The sequence below is a fragment of the Phoxinus phoxinus genome (assembly GCF_949152265.1).
Source record: "Phoxinus phoxinus genome assembly, chromosome: 16".
NCBI lineage: Eukaryota > Metazoa > Chordata > Actinopteri > Cypriniformes > Leuciscidae > Phoxinus > Phoxinus phoxinus.
Window position 1 is genome coordinate 28546149 of NC_136891.1, and position 15315 is coordinate 28561463.

At 38.5% G+C, this 15315-nt stretch overlaps 2 protein-coding genes across 2 annotated transcripts in view; one reads left to right on the top strand and one right to left on the bottom strand.

Annotated features, from left to right (window-relative positions):
* The window catches only part of scfd2 (sec1 family domain containing 2), a 114256-nt gene extending 105625 nt beyond the window's left edge, over positions 1–8631 (top strand). Inside the window, exons 8-9 of the mRNA XM_079583574.1 lie at positions 5612–5731; positions 7440–8631. Of these exons, the coding sequence (XP_079439700.1) occupies positions 5612–5731; positions 7440–7532 (213 nt within the window). The 3' untranslated portion in view covers positions 7533–8631. The remainder of the gene's footprint in view (positions 1–5611; positions 5732–7439) is intronic.
* Positions 8632–8888: 257 nt separating this feature from the next.
* Positions 8889–12771, bottom strand: rasl11b (RAS-like, family 11, member B). Its single transcript, XM_079583684.1, has 4 exons — positions 11872–12771; positions 11673–11729; positions 11494–11570; positions 8889–10332 (listed from the first exon to the last, which is right to left on the bottom strand). Exons 1-4 carry the CDS (start codon positions 11981–11983, stop codon positions 9844–9846), a joined length of 735 nt encoding a protein of 244 aa, XP_079439810.1. The 5' UTR covers positions 11984–12771; the 3' UTR covers positions 8889–9843.
* Positions 12772–15315: the final 2544 nt, after the last annotated feature.

Below are 15315 nucleotides of genomic sequence, written 5' to 3' on the forward strand. Positions count from 1 at the left end.
TAAAAATAGGTACAAGACAGTGGGGAAAATAATTATTTGATTCCAGCTGATTTTGTAAGTTCGCACACTTACAAAGAAATGAAGGGTCTATCATTTTTATGGTAGGTTTATTTTTAACCGATAGAGACAGAATATCAACCAAAAAATCCAGAAAAAACACACTATATAAAGGTTATACATTTATTTGCATTTCAGTAAGTGAAATAAGTATTTGATCCCCAAGCAAAACATGTCTTAGTACTTGGTGGAGAAACCTTTGTTGGCAAGCACAGAGGTAACGTTTCTTGTAGTTGGTTTGCACACATCTCAGGAGGGATTTTGGTCCATTCCTCTTTACAGATCCTCTCTAAATCCTTAAGGTTTCTTGGTGGTCGCTTGGCAACTCAGAATTTCAGCTCCCTCCTCAGATTTTCTATAGGATTAAGGTCTGGAGACTGACTAGGCCACTCCAAGACCTTAATGTGATTCTTCTTGAGCCACTCTTTTGTTGCCTTGGGGGTATGTTTTGGGTCATTGTCATGCTGGAAGACCCATCCACGACCCATCTTCAGTGTTCTGGCTGAGGAAAGGAGGTTCTCATACAAGATTTGACAGTACATGGCCCCGTCAATCTGCCCATCAGTACAGTAAAGTCGTCCTGTACCCTTACCAGAGAAATAGCCCCAGAGCATAATGTTTCCTCCTCCGTTTCCACAATCGTTCGTCTTGTGCTGGTCTGCGACGCACCAGGCATTACGTAATCACGTTGGAAAGTTCACGTCATCTTTTCACTGCTGCAGCGCCCCCGTCAGGCCGATCAGGGCTAGCCTGGGTGACGTTGTAGATGATGTGAGTACCTGGGTAACCGTAACCCTTTTTTTTTTTTTTTTAAAGGTGGGGGGCATCATTTGATACAAAGGCTAAGAAGGTGAAGTCATAAATTTGATTTAAAATAAGGGGAAATTATCTTTGAATAAAAAGGCATCAGTAAAGACAAAAGAATGACATTTAAAGCTTATCCTGTACAGGAGGTTTGTACAGGGGAGACAAAACATGAATGGGCTGATTTCAGCAAGAAACAATAGAGACAATAGATTGAATGGATACTTAGAAGAAGTTAAGAAACATCAGTTAACAGAGTTTTCATTCACAGATTTGAAATAGAACATGGTCAGACTTATGGCTTTAAATGCCTTGGTTTTCTAGACTGCAACAATGCCATTTACATACGTTGTGACAAAAAAATATTTCACTGCCTAGTGTATTCTTTCAAATAACACCACAAATATGCTTGTAGTCGTAAGGCTTCATGATCTGTACCTATTTAAGTTTGAGTAAGCCATTTTTGGGGGGTTGTGAACGTAGCAGTGCTGTGATACACTTCTGCTTGTGAGTTATGCTGAGCCCAGTCAACCAGGAAGCTTGTGAAAGCTCCTCTACATTTAATCAGTTATGATGTCAGTACGCTTAAAGCATCCATTCTAAACTGCTCACTAGCACATTACACAGATAATTATGTGTGCTTTTAATGTGAGTGTGTGCACTGCATATGTGCTTATATTTAAAGCTCCGTCTAGAGCGTTGTCTGTGGCGGTGCACAGATATATATACTTATTTTAAAGGGGTGGTTAATTTATGATTTCACTTTTTTAACTTTAGTTTTGCTGTTTGAGCATAAACAACATCTGCAAAGTTACGACGCTCAAAGTTCAAAGCAACGTTAGATATTTTCTTTTACAGAAATTGCTTTTTATGGACTACAACAAACGACTGGTAAGGACTAAAATGAGCTTCTTCACGGGTTAGGGACATCACTAAGCCTAAAATTTACATAAACCCCACACCCGAGAACGATATATAGACAAAATATGCTAATCAATTAACTCCACATCAGCTACATAAATTCATCAACTAACCGTTCAGAAATGTCCTGTTTTTCTACATGTTGTCACTTCTTCTTGAGTCTCTCCATCTTTGTCAGACTCCAGTTTAAACATAAAAGGGTTAACAGTTTCTGAAATGTTCAGTGTGTGTCTGTGTGAGGTAATCTGAGCTGCTAACACACACAAGCTCTTGAAGCTCCGCCCCCTGTGCCGGGAGCAGCAGCTCATTTGCATTCAAGCATTTTTGCTCACCCTCAAAAATTGACAATTTTAACATGCTATAAAAAAATATCTGTGGGGTATTTGGAGCTAAAACTTCACATACACACTCTGGGGACATCAGAGACTTATTTTACATCTTGTGAAAAGGGCATTATAGGACCCCTTTAAACATAATCTTTGACCTGCATACCACAAGCGCATAATATTGTAGAGAGCTTTATTGATTATAACAGGACTTTTTAAGCTTGCTTCCAGCAATATAAGATGAGAATTTTTTTTTAGTTTTGAACAGAAATTGTCAACTGATAGAAAGGGAGAGATGAGGTCAGAGTGGTAAATGATCATGTATCATAAAAAGTGCTATACAAATACATTGCATTGAATATTGTGGATGAAGTGGATATTGAGCTCCAGATAAATAAATAAAAACATTTGTACATTTGTCACAAAATTTAAAATAGCTGTGTCTCAGTTTGAAGGCTGTGCCCTCCTGAGGTCACATTTGTTGGCTACATGTCATCAAGGATGTCTCATTTCAGAAAAGTAACCATTATAAAATTGACTGTTATGAGTTGAGGCATGACTTAATGGCTTATGCAGAGGGTGCAAGCTTAGAAAAGAGACAGCAAAAACTATCTCACAGCTATGTATTAAGCACAGCTTGCTATATATATATACACTATAGTAGGCCTACAGTATGTCCAACTTTATCCGCATACATACAGTATACCAACTGTAAAGTGATATACTGTATATTATATAGAAAATCTCAGCTGCTTGATTGTTTATCATCGCAAAATGTAAAACTAACAGCTCTAATCTGATGAATGTGACTATAAAGCATGAATATATTAAGATATTAGAAAATATCACATTATGATTAACTGTAAAGCAGCTGTGGAAAAATATGTACAAATAAAATATACTTGATTTTTAAGCAACTTTTTCTGTCCATCCACATCTTTAGAGGCCTGTGAAACCCTCTGTGTTACTTTTTGCATTATTTAATTTTTCTGAATGTGTTTAAGTGGGTATGTGACTTCATTTGGATTAAAAAGGTCGTTTGGATGCTTAATAATATGTTAATCAGTAGATGTTTCTCCCTAAAAGCTGTCCTCTTGCTCTCTCTGTTCTCTCTAAAAATGTGTGTGAACGTGTATACTGACACATGGACGTGCTGTGTGCTTGCCCCTCTGGCATGTGTGAGGCCGTCCTTGTGTTTTTATGCTGTTCTTACTCAATTTGCAAGTATTACCTGATAACACAAGTGTGTCTGATATTGCCTAATAATGCACTAGTTTATGGCACACCTGGCTTCAACATACTCTTCACTTGATTTGCATGCATCCTCCATTTAACACCCACATGCGTCTGGGGAGTGTGGATAGATATAACATTTATGTAAAATATTTAAATGAAATGAAGAAAAGGCTGAAGAATTTACAAGGTCTCTCTCTTTATTTTTTATCTGCACCCATTTATCCCACTCGCTCATTTTCCTAGAGGCACATATTACTGAATACATTTATTTTTATCCATTTGTCCTTCTCTTTCTGTCTGTGTTACACATGTTTGTCCATGCCGGTTTAGGGTCCTGAGTTGCACGTGGCAGCACAGCCCCTCTCCTGAGATCCGCCCTCCTGGGTGTGCATCCATAATTGCCTGATTGTTATTCACCACTCACTTTTTCTGTCAGCCAATCCAAATGCTAGCTCTCTGTCCACTGGACCAGGCACAGACAGCAGCAACCCCATGTGCCTGAGTCAAACTCGCTCAAACATAGCATCTGCATGTGCGCAACAGCGTGCTTGTGTCCACGTGTGTGCGTGTGTGCGTGTGTGTGTGTGCGTGTGTGCCTGTGTGCGTGTGTGTTCTGAATTATATGTTCCTGCTGTGAATGTGGTAGTGTTCCGTCTTGACCTGACCCCGGCCTCCAACTGAGCTCTGAATTATACAATACATACACACAAACACTAGGGATGTGCAAAATTGCATAATTGTTTGTTCTTACTTAGGGAAGCCCCATGTAATTACGATGGATTGATGTCATCACGTTTCTTGGGGATGTTCACATGAGACGCAATACTGTGTTCCAAAATAAATGGACAGAAAGCGTTAGAATGGACCAGAACACTAAGTCTTATCTATTTTTAACTGCCATTATATAAACACAGCGATCACAGGTGAGATGCTGTGTGTGTGGAGCTCTTGACCTCCATCTGCACATATACCAATTTTTAAAAAAAGAAATTGTGGTCACTGACATACTGTACATTCATCAAATAAATAAGCTAAATATCAATATATCTAATATGTATTAAAATATAATTTTATTTTATTCACACTATATATAGTAACTAGGACATTGCTCGCAGTAGACTGTTTCCTGGCGGTGTGACCGTAATTGTATTGTTGAATGCAGTGAATTTGTTACAAAACCAGTGTTTTGATGGCTGTAGCTTCGGTGCTTTCAATGGGATGAATTGAGACACCACTTAAACGAGGTTTTACTTTGCTGAAGCACAGCACACTGCCAGCATGTCAAAATCCTTTCTGAGAAGTTCTCTAAATTCATCCCCTTTAAAGCAGCACCACCAAAATGATTATACCCATACCCTTCTCATCTCTGCGCGTGCCGTAACTCTGTCGGACGCACCCGCCGCTAGCCTAGCTTAGCACAAAGACTGGAGGTAAACGGCTCCAGCTAGCATACTGCTCCCAATAAGTGACAAAATAACGCCAACATTTTCCTATTTACATGTTGTGATTTGTATAGTCACAGTGTGTACAAATAACAAGGTCACATTGGACACAGCCATCTTCTAACTATATTCTCAGAAGGCGAAACACTGCTACTTGGGCGGAGTGATTAGCGCAACACTAGCGGGCTTCTCAGGCGCTGCGAGCAAATCACTCCACAGAAGTAGCAGTGCTTCGCCTTCTGAGAATATAGTTCCCAGTATGTATACGGTTAGAAGATGACTGTGTCTCATGTGACCTTGTTATTTGTACACGCTGTGACTATACAAATGTTACGACAGAGTTACGGCACGCGCAGAGATGAAAAGGGTATGGACTTATCTAACTCTGGGGGGATATGGTGAATAAGCTAAAGTCCCAAAAAGTCGGCGTTGTCTTTTTTAAGGAAAAACATACATTTGAAAAAAAATAAAAGATAGACTAGTCGACCTCAGATGGATTTTAAATAGTTTTTTTAATAAAACGAGGGTTCAGAGCAGGAGATATTGAAGAGATAAAGTACAATTGATTTGGCTGATTCGTTGAATGCAAATTAATATCCTGAATTCCAAAGATCTTTAAGTTATTTATGCTCCACATTAACCCAAAGACTTTAATACTAAGCAGTCAGTGTTTGTATAACTTCAATTTACCAATAACTTCAATTTACCAATCAGCTTCGTTAAAACTGCAGCCGAAAATAAAAAGCAAAGTGATACTGTGGTTATTGTCTAGTTCCTGCTCATGTTCTCTGTTTATTTCCTTTTGGTGTTTCTCTTTCCCTGCAGGTCAACCGACCCCACCCAAGCGATCATCCACTCTTGTTTCTCTTCCTGGTGGGCGGGGTCACGCCATCAGAGCTCCGCCTCATTCGTGAAGTTGTCTCTAGCCATAAGCCAGGCACTCAGGTGAGAGTCACACCCTTTTTTAATTATTCTTTGTCTATTATACTACCGTTTAAAACTTCGGGTCAGTAAGGGTTTTTTATTTTATTTTTTTGTTTTATTAACAACTTTTATTAAGTTACAGTAATTTCGTTCCCCCTTATCTGAATTGAGGTATCTTTAATGAAGGCGCAACCTTCAAAAAGAGACATAGCAGATACTATCTCACAGCTATGTGTTAAGCTTGATATATATATCAGACTTGATGTGCATATATTAACAAAACTGATAGAAATTAAATAATAAATAATTTAATAAAGGCTGTTGTTTTGAACTTTATTTATCAAAGAATCCTTAAATTAATCATGGTTTCCACAAAAATATTAATAAATGTTTCTTGATCAGCAAATCAGCATATGAGAATGATTTCTGGAGGATCATGTGACACTGAAGACTGGCGTAATGATGCTGAAAATTCAGCTTTGCCATCACAGGAATATAAAAAAATATATTCAAATAGAGAACAGTCATTTTTAATTGTGATAATATTTTACAACATTACTGTTTGGTAACACTTTATTTCACAGTGTCCTTGTTATACAAGTTGCATGTTAATAGTAATGACTATAAATGATGCACAATTACATGCAAGGAACACTAATCATAACCCTATCTCTAAAGTATGTATGTAGTTATTACTCGGTACTTAGATGTATGATTACATTGTAACAAGGACACCTTAAAATAAAGTGTAACCTGTATTTTGTATCAAATAAATGCTCCATTGGTAAGCATAAGAGACTTGTTTCAAAAACATTTAAAAACAAATCTTTCAGACCCCAAATGTTTTAACGGTATTGTAATGAAATATGAACTTGCCATACTTTGTCATACCTGGTTAACATGATTTCAGTGTTGTTTTTTGTTGTTGTTGTTTATGTTTTTAATGTATTCTTTGTCTGTTCCTAATCTCTCTTGTGTTCATTGGGCACATTTAAATGACCCCACATCTCTCTTTCTCCTCCTGTTTTTCTCAGTCTCTCTCTGCTTCTCTTTTTCTGTATCATTTACTCAGACTTGGGGTGTGTGTGATGTGTGTATCTGCACTCGTGAGTGAATAGAGATGTAACTGGGTCGAGTCAGTATGAAAGGAGTTTTGTTGATCAAAGTGTCATGTCGTGAATAAATCAAACATAATGAAGGCACAGAGTGGATCCTCATAGAACAGAAAGCCCACACATAGCCTGACCCAGGTCCACAGCAGCGCTAGTGTGAGACACAGACACAGATTGGAATTTAAATGAAGTTGCACCAAACTTGACTAACTTAACAAGATGCCCAGGGGAGTGACAAGGACCGAGCATTCTGTAAAGCCCTTTTGAAGTGATTTTCTAAATGAAGGTCTCAGACGAGCTAAATCATCTTCATCTTTCACCATACAATACAAAGCATACTTACCTCAGCTCATGCGTCAGCAAGGTGCAGTTATGTACTGCTCTATTCATCTTCAAGACCTGGTTAATAACATGCAAGCTAATAATCTTCCAGAGCCAGACTTCTGATTGTTGCGTCTAGTCTGGTCCACATTGCAGATTATTATTAGTTAAGTCAGTAAAAAAATTGTAATATATAAATTAATACTTTCATTCAGCAGAGATGCACTGAGTGATCTCTGAATAAATAGTGTGAGTGAGAGAAAACTTTCTAATCTATTTCTTTTGTCTTTTCTCAGGTATTCGTAATGTCTACTAGGCTACTGAGACCTTCCGATGTCCCTCGCTTACTCTTCAACACTGACAGGCTCAAACCTGACATCGGAGTGTGAAGGGACTGAACACACACACTTCTGGCTGTTGAATATTCTATCCAACATAGTTTGCCTTTTGTGTGTCAGATGAGTTTCAGATGAATCCGGTCAAAAAATGACACATTTAATAAGGTTTAATGAATCTACAGAACAGACTACTGTTGCGTTTAATAAATTAAAAAAACCATTCCAAAAATTTCCATTTTTGTTGTATGACCAATGATCCTCCAAGAAAAAAAATACATTTTATTTCCCTTAAATAAAGTCTTAATGGTTGGCCTTTTGCTCATGTGTAAAGTTTGTGTGTGCAAAAATTATTATTTTTATTTTTTTATGGTCTGTACAGCGTGTACATTGTCACATTTCACTAAAAAAAACTGTGCCATTGCCAGATACAACACATTTTGCAGTTCGGTTCTTACAATCAGCCATGTGTTCAGTGTCTTCATCCTTCTCTCACTTCAGCGCTGTTGGAGAAGTGACAGATGGGGAGAGGGCACAGGTCACAAAGGGTGGTCAAAAAAACAGGTCTCTCTATTCTTCCTTCACTTTCTCACACTTAACACTTTACTCAGCTGTCTATAAAGAGGCATACTATAGACATACTATGTTGTTGTTTTTTATAAAATAAAATAAAAATAGCAAAAGTTTCCTGTGATGGGTAGGTTTAGGAGTAGGGTTAATGTAAGGGGGCAAAATATTCAGTTTGTACAGTATAAAAATCATTACTCCTATTGAGAGTCCCCGTAAGCACATATAGAAGTGTGTGTGTTTCTAAAGATATGTTTATCCCAAAGTTTAGCTAAGTAGACAAACGTTGTAACCTCCATGCTTCTACATGTGTTTCTCTCAGGAGGTTTGAGATTTTCACATTTGCCAAAAAACAATTACCCTAGCAGGTGTCTTATAAAGATGCTAAAAACACTTGGAAGTTATTAGTTGTGTTCCTCCTTTATCCTTATATTCTCTTCTCACACACAAAGCTTGATTTTTTTATTTTTTATTATTTAGGGTCTTGGTAGTTTGTTCACTTGTACCATGTCAAAAACTTCAGCATTAAGAATATGTAATATAGCATAATTTTAAAATGAACTTTTTAAAATAAAGACTTTATCTGAAAACTGTTGTGCTGGGTAATAATTTTGGGGAAAAAGTCATACTTTTTTTGAGGATTCTATGATGAATAGAAATTTCAAAAGAACAGTATTTTTTTAAATGTAAAGATTTCTGATCACTTGATCAATTTACTATATCAAGTCAATTATCACTTTATATTAAAAAAAGGTAGTGTATATAATATGAACGGGTTGTGACATTTTAAAGCATAATATCATACACTAATAATATAGACCTTGTAAACTGGCCTTATCTCTCAAGGCTCCATTGAAGAAAGTTCAGCTAAATTAATTTAGTATAGACTTTCATTGTGTGTCCAGTCACAGTTTAAACAGGATGAATGAGTGTATAAATGATTTAGTTAGGTTGAAACTTGCAAGTGTGCTTGAAAATTCAGAAACAATTTTATGAAAAACAACTCTTTATTTCCAATCACAATCAAATAACAAATAAATAACTGAGCTTCAGCCCTTTGGCTTTTTTAAAGTGCATTTAAACAGAAAGAAAATATTCTACTCCACTATAAAAGTGGCACAAAGCAGTTTTACATAAAACCAGGAGAAACATTCTGGCCTTGTACACAAGAGCAGGGCTGTAAGAGATACACACTCTCTCTCTCTTTCTTTATATGCTTAGCTTGAGTGCCTTGTCCTTTAACAATGCCTGCATTCAGCCCGTAAAAGCCTTGACCACAAGGAACAAAAAAACTCCCTCTCTCCCATGCCTTTCAGAAAAGCAATTCTTAAAATAGTCTGTTTTGCAGCCTTCACCATCTCCGTTACCAAGAGAATTGTGTCTTAAAGGTTCACAGGTAAGGCAGTGTCAATAGTGTTTCTGAGTCTCCATCTGTTCCATTCAGTCGTTCGGTCTTTGCACTGTCCCCCTTTAAGGCGCTACGACCACGTCTCCCAGAATCCTGCTGTGTCCACATGGATATAAGTGACAGCAACACAAGTGTCCACCAGCACTGGGATGGTCAAGTGAAAATGTAAGCGATCACCAGACTTTTGTTTTGCTTTTTCACCGACCATGACGCAATCGGAGGTCAGGTTTCAGGGGCCTCCGGTTTTGGAACCGGTCTGCTGATCATCAACGGATCTCAAGAACGTCCAAGGATCGGGATCTATACATTCAGCATTGCTGCTCTCAAGATCTTTTCCTCTCCTTAGAGCATTCTCTCTCTAAAGCGTGCCCTTTTTCCTGCTGGTACTCTTCACACTGAAGTGACGGTCCGGACTTTGGCCGACAGCACCTGTTTGAAGCGCCTCTTCAGGTCTTGCATGTTGGGGGATTTGGGCCTGGGAATGAGGGGAGATCTTTTCTTCTCTGTAGCGGAGGAAGCTGCATTGATGGGGGTCTGAGGCTGCTGCTTGGCAAGATCCACACACAGTCTGTGGAAGGCACCGTGGACCTGGTTGTAGTCCTCGCTGGCGGACACCTCGTATGAGGAGCAGCCCAGCGCTGAAGCCAGCAGAGGACCTTCTTGAGCATCCACACGCCTCACATGGAGAAGATCAGCTTTGTTGGCCACTAGGATGATTGGCAAGGACCTATCCGTCCGGGTGCGGATAACAAGCTGGTGGAGCTGGCCAATGAGATCAAAGCTTCGGCAGTCGGTTACAGAATACACCATAACTACGGCGTCCGCCCATTGAATGGAGCGAGACATCTGGTCAGTGCAGCTCAATCCATTAGCGTTCACCTGAAGAAGAAAAAAAAGCACATTTGTCAGTTATGTAACATGTCTGGTTAGTTTACTCATTTTCTTCAATAAAATGTAAACTAATGAGGTGTGAGCTCTGTGGGCGATAATATGTACGGCAAAGTATCATTTGCTATTGGCTACTACGACTGTTGTTACACAAAACTGTGAGATTTAGCCGGCTAAACTTACGGAGTCTTTCACTCTAGTCCAAAAATAAAAGGCATTTTGTGGTTTTGGACGACTGCCTGGTTTAGGAAAAGAGCCTTTCATGCCAAACTTGGCACTAAAATCTCTGACTAAAGACATCGTGAAAGAAGTGCCCTGTAATTGAATTAAGATCCATTCTCTAATTTTGAAAAGCAGAGGGATAATTTAGATGGGCTGGTCTACTGTAACTGTTCTGAAGTGCTTATTCGCATCCCTAAACCCGCTGAAGCAGCAAAACCTCCCAACCACTGCTACAAATAATATCCCACAGCGAATCATTCTTTTGAGTTGAATCTTTTTCATGAACCGGCTCATAATAAAATGTTCAAAACACACGAAACTGTTGGTTTGAATGCATATCTTTTTTTAAACATGCAAAATCTTATTTCAATAGTTGAATTATAGCAATGTTTATTGTAAATGCAAATTACAAATGTATGTTCTAATGATATGATTCTTGACTGTATGTCGAATCATGGCTGTAACAAGCAGGACACATGAAATTACAATAAACGGGGGGTGGGGGAGGACGACGTAACTATTATTTCAAACGCTGAGCTTGTAATACAACACGCATCGATGTCAATACAGCGATCCCATACGAACAGTTTCTTTGAAACAGAACTGTTCGAACGAACCGATTCGATTTCGACTAAATAACTTTCGTCAAGCTGCAGTACATGAATGCGCTGCCCCCATATAGGAGTACAACAGTAAGCATCCCGCTAGCCAATTAACCCCAAGTGTTAAACACAAACCCGGAAAAACACAAAGGAAGCGCTAAAAGACAAAAGACGAAGGTATGCGCTCATTCTACACTTCTCACCCGTGAAAAAGCGGCGTGGGAAAGATGCCCTGAGAGCACATAACGGTAAAAAGGGGGGAAAGTGACATTCAATCGCATTTAGGAACGACTGTTCCTGTATCGCGCATAACGTTACTATTACTTACTTGAACCCCAGGTGTGTCTTGAACTTGAATGGCCAGTTGTTCTCCGTCGATCTGAACTTCTCTTGAGTACAGGTTGCCTGTGATACAAAAAAAATGCAGATTAATACATTTGACAATATCACTAATGAGTTTAAACGGTGTTTACTAAATAATTTGCCTTAGAAAGATGATCAACTTACCCACGTTTCTCTCGTAGTCACCAATGAATCGCTTAGTGAGAAAACGAACCACCAGCGCTGCACGGGAAAAGGCAAGAAATGGACATTAATATCATATTAGACACGAATCTACGATAGATTAGTTTTTTATAATATTACATTATTATTATAGGCAATATTATGAGCTTTAAAATTCTGCAAAACTGTTCCACAAACATACCGGTTTTGCCGACCCCACTTCCGCCGATCACTGCGATCTTTATGACCCGGCTGGACGGGCACTCGGCGCTCGGGTACTCCGCGATGGTGGACATATTCTGGATGAGACGCATTTTGGCAAAATAAATACACTATCCAAAGCCTACGATGGCAAACTATGACGAAAAATCCACAGACACCGAACAAGTAAAGTCAGAATCGAAGATAGTCGACGGCATACAAGCAAATGTTGTCTTTTAACGATAAAGTCGGTGAAATTTCCCAAACTCCTACTAGACTGTTTCTTGGTTTACTGAACCGAGACCGGGAGCTTGGGTTTATTTATACAGCCACAGATGCACTCGTCTCTGATTGGCTACTGCAGACAACGGTCACATTCCCTCGCCCCGCCCACTCCTTCACATATGTGTATGCGTGAGCTGTTTATAACTGAAAAAAGAGAAAGAAAACCCGTGTAAACTGACAGTCGCTTCTGCAAAACCTCTACTAAAAGACCCTGCTGAGGAGGAAAATTAGATGCTGTTTTACAAAACTAGCCATATAGCCTGTAGATATGATTTAACCTGGAGGTAAAACATGCCCTAAAAGACGCTGTTGAGGAGGAAAATTAGATGTTGTTAGAAAACTAGCACCGTAGCCTGTAGATATGATTAAACCTGGAGGTTTTGAATGGGGTTCAGTCCTGTGATTGCTGATATCGGTCAGTTGTAAATGTGACTTCAAACGCGTGTAATAAGAATGTTATCTTGTCGCAATGATCTCTAAGCGCTTAACGTGTCACTTGCAAAGTGTGTGTTGTTTTTCTTTAGCCTAGCCGATGAGAATAAGCTATTGATCAGCATCCCCATAGACTCGCCCCAGGACCTGTAAATGACTCTCTCTCTCTCTCTCTCTCTCTCTCTCTCTCTCTCTCTCTCTCTCTCTCTCTCTCTCTCTCTCTCTCTCTCTCGGAGTAATAAATATATAAAAAACTAGTAAATGCATATGAATTCACAGTAAAAAAGTATAAATAATATATATATATAACCAGTTATCATTTTCATATTTTATTTCTCATATGTATATGCATGATAGTGTTTATTGTATTGTAGTGCCTTCAGTTTTATGTGCACCATCTGTATTTTCCTAAATCTTTGTAGGCTATTCGGCAAAACGGCATATTTCTATGATGAATCAGAGCTTATTGTGCTAGCTTGCTGTATAGATCAGCCATTAAACATCACAAGTCAAAATGTTTGACATATTCAACCATGTGTTTACATGGCATGTGGTTATGAGACTCAGTGTACAGCCAAAAGATCTGTGATTGCTTTAGTCAGGAGAGTGTTTTTGTCTTCAGAAGCTCAAGAGAACAGAGACCATTTATCTCTCACACATTTAATGGTCCTGTTCAGCTTGCAGTCCCGCAACCTGTAGGAGTATTAGCACTTCTGAGCCTGGGGTTCCCTCTGGAATTTAGACTGATTTTTTTGGAATAGTGGTTTTCGATTTATGAGTACAATAAGATCTGTAGTTAACACTACTTTAACAGACTTTCACATTTTGTTCTACAACATAATTAGCACACAGTGACCGTCATACCTCAAATCTAAGTTTTGTTGCTTAAGGACATCAACCACCAATAAAACAATAGAGATTCCTGAGGGAACCCAAAGCAAATTATCCTTCCAAGTTTGTTCACTCTCCACTCTCCAATATGTTCAATTGATGACAAACTTCAGGAGTACTTTACCTAAAATGACCATTCAGTCATCATTTATTCACCCATTCTACAATTGTATGACTCTTTCTTCTGTGGAATACAAAATAATATATTTTAAAGAACTGTTTTCGTCCACACAATGAAAGTACACAGGGTCCAAACAACATTGGACCTCATTGCATAGACAAAAAAAAAAAAAAATTGATACATTGTGTTCCAGACCTATTCCTTTAATGTAGAAACTCTACATTGCTTGTTGTTTCGATGGAAAGCGTGCATACAGTAAGTGCATCACAGAGTGTGTGGGTGTGCTTTGGTGTCTTCAGCATGTTCTGACTTGTCTTGGTCCCTCAGCAGTAGTCGGGGGTAGTGTGTGTCATTGGGGGATGTTGACATCTCAAAGAAGCCACTGACCCTGCCCCCAACACCCTTCACATGAATGCTAAGCCCACTCTTATTACATGTACATACAGACAATTATCATTGCTAGTTTGTGCAATTATGAGTTCTATGCTCATGAAATGTTAATGTCAGACTGTATGAGAGTAATTCACACTGGCTAAGTGCTTTTCTCTCTGAAGTCTTCCTGATGTTTGATCTTGCAGCGTTCGTGTTTAATGTCATTGTGCTGAAGCGTTTTGAGGTTTTTGTCTCATCAGGTTCAGGACATCAAAGTGTAACCTTGTTTTTGAACATGCACTCATCTGCATCTCATAATGAATATTTGTGTCTCTCGCCTACTAAATCTGCTTGATTGATTGTTAAAAGAGAAAAGCAAATTTGAAGGAATAGTTTGCCTACAAATCTAATTTCTTTCATCATTTACTCACCCTCATGTAACAACAATAACCTGTGCAGTTATTTACTAAAACTAGTTAAATTCTTTTCAGTAATTGAAAGAAAGATAAAATCAAATGAAATATAAATGTTAGGTGAAAAACTGAAATGACAATTAGAAATGTTGCCTTGGCAAAATACAAGTTGAATTATTAAAATTACTTAAACAGAGCTATTATTACTAAAACAGACATGTAAAAAAAAATCACATAACAAAATCACAAAAAACCTAAACTAAAATGGAAATTAATTAAATTATATTAAGAAATAGAAAAAAAATCATACTAAAATGACCCTGTTCCGAGCCTGTGACATTTTTCTCTTCTGAGGAATGTAAAATTAGACTCTTTGAAGACCATTCATGCTGTTCTTTTACATTTAAATCAAAGGTGTCAAGCTCCTATAAAGTTCCACAAAAGCACCTTAAAAGCATCTTAAAAGTAGTTTAAACTGCATGTACTATTTTGATTGAGGAATTTCAGTTGTTATTCACTAATCTTGCCTTGAAAATCTAGCTTGACAGCTGTGGTCTCCACTCACTTTCCCAGCATCTGCTATAAATATCTCATTTTGACTTGCACAAAAGAAAATAAGTCATACAGGTTTTGAAGGACATGAGGGTGAGGAAATGATGACAGAATTCTTCTATGGCCTGTTTTGCATCTGATAACTTTCTCAAATCCCCCCCATCCGTCTTTCGTCCACGCTCATGCGTTAGTCTGTGCAGGTATGCTGGCGGTGGGCCCTGCGTGATTATGAGCTGGTATGAATATATGATAAGAGGAATGATGACAGTTAGGCCTTTGCTGAAATATGAAACTGATGGTGCTGATTGGCCGACATTCGACAGGCCATTGCAAGCTATGGAACGTTAACACACACATGCTCAAATACACACCTTTGTTC

Bases quoted from the DNA above. Each gene is read 5' to 3' on its own strand.
- rasl11b (XM_079583684.1), bottom strand. From the start codon at position 11,983: ATGCGTCTCATCCAGAATATGTCCACCATCGCGGAGTACCCGAGCGCC. The intron at 11,730-11,871 runs GTATGTTTGTGG...TTTCCCGTGCAG, and splicing joins AAGTGGGGTCGGCAAAACCG to CGCTGGTGGTTCGTTTTCTC. The intron at 10,333-11,493 runs GTAAGTAATAGT...TTTCTTCTTCAG, and splicing joins AAGACACACCTGGGGTTCAA to GTGAACGCTAATGGATTGAG.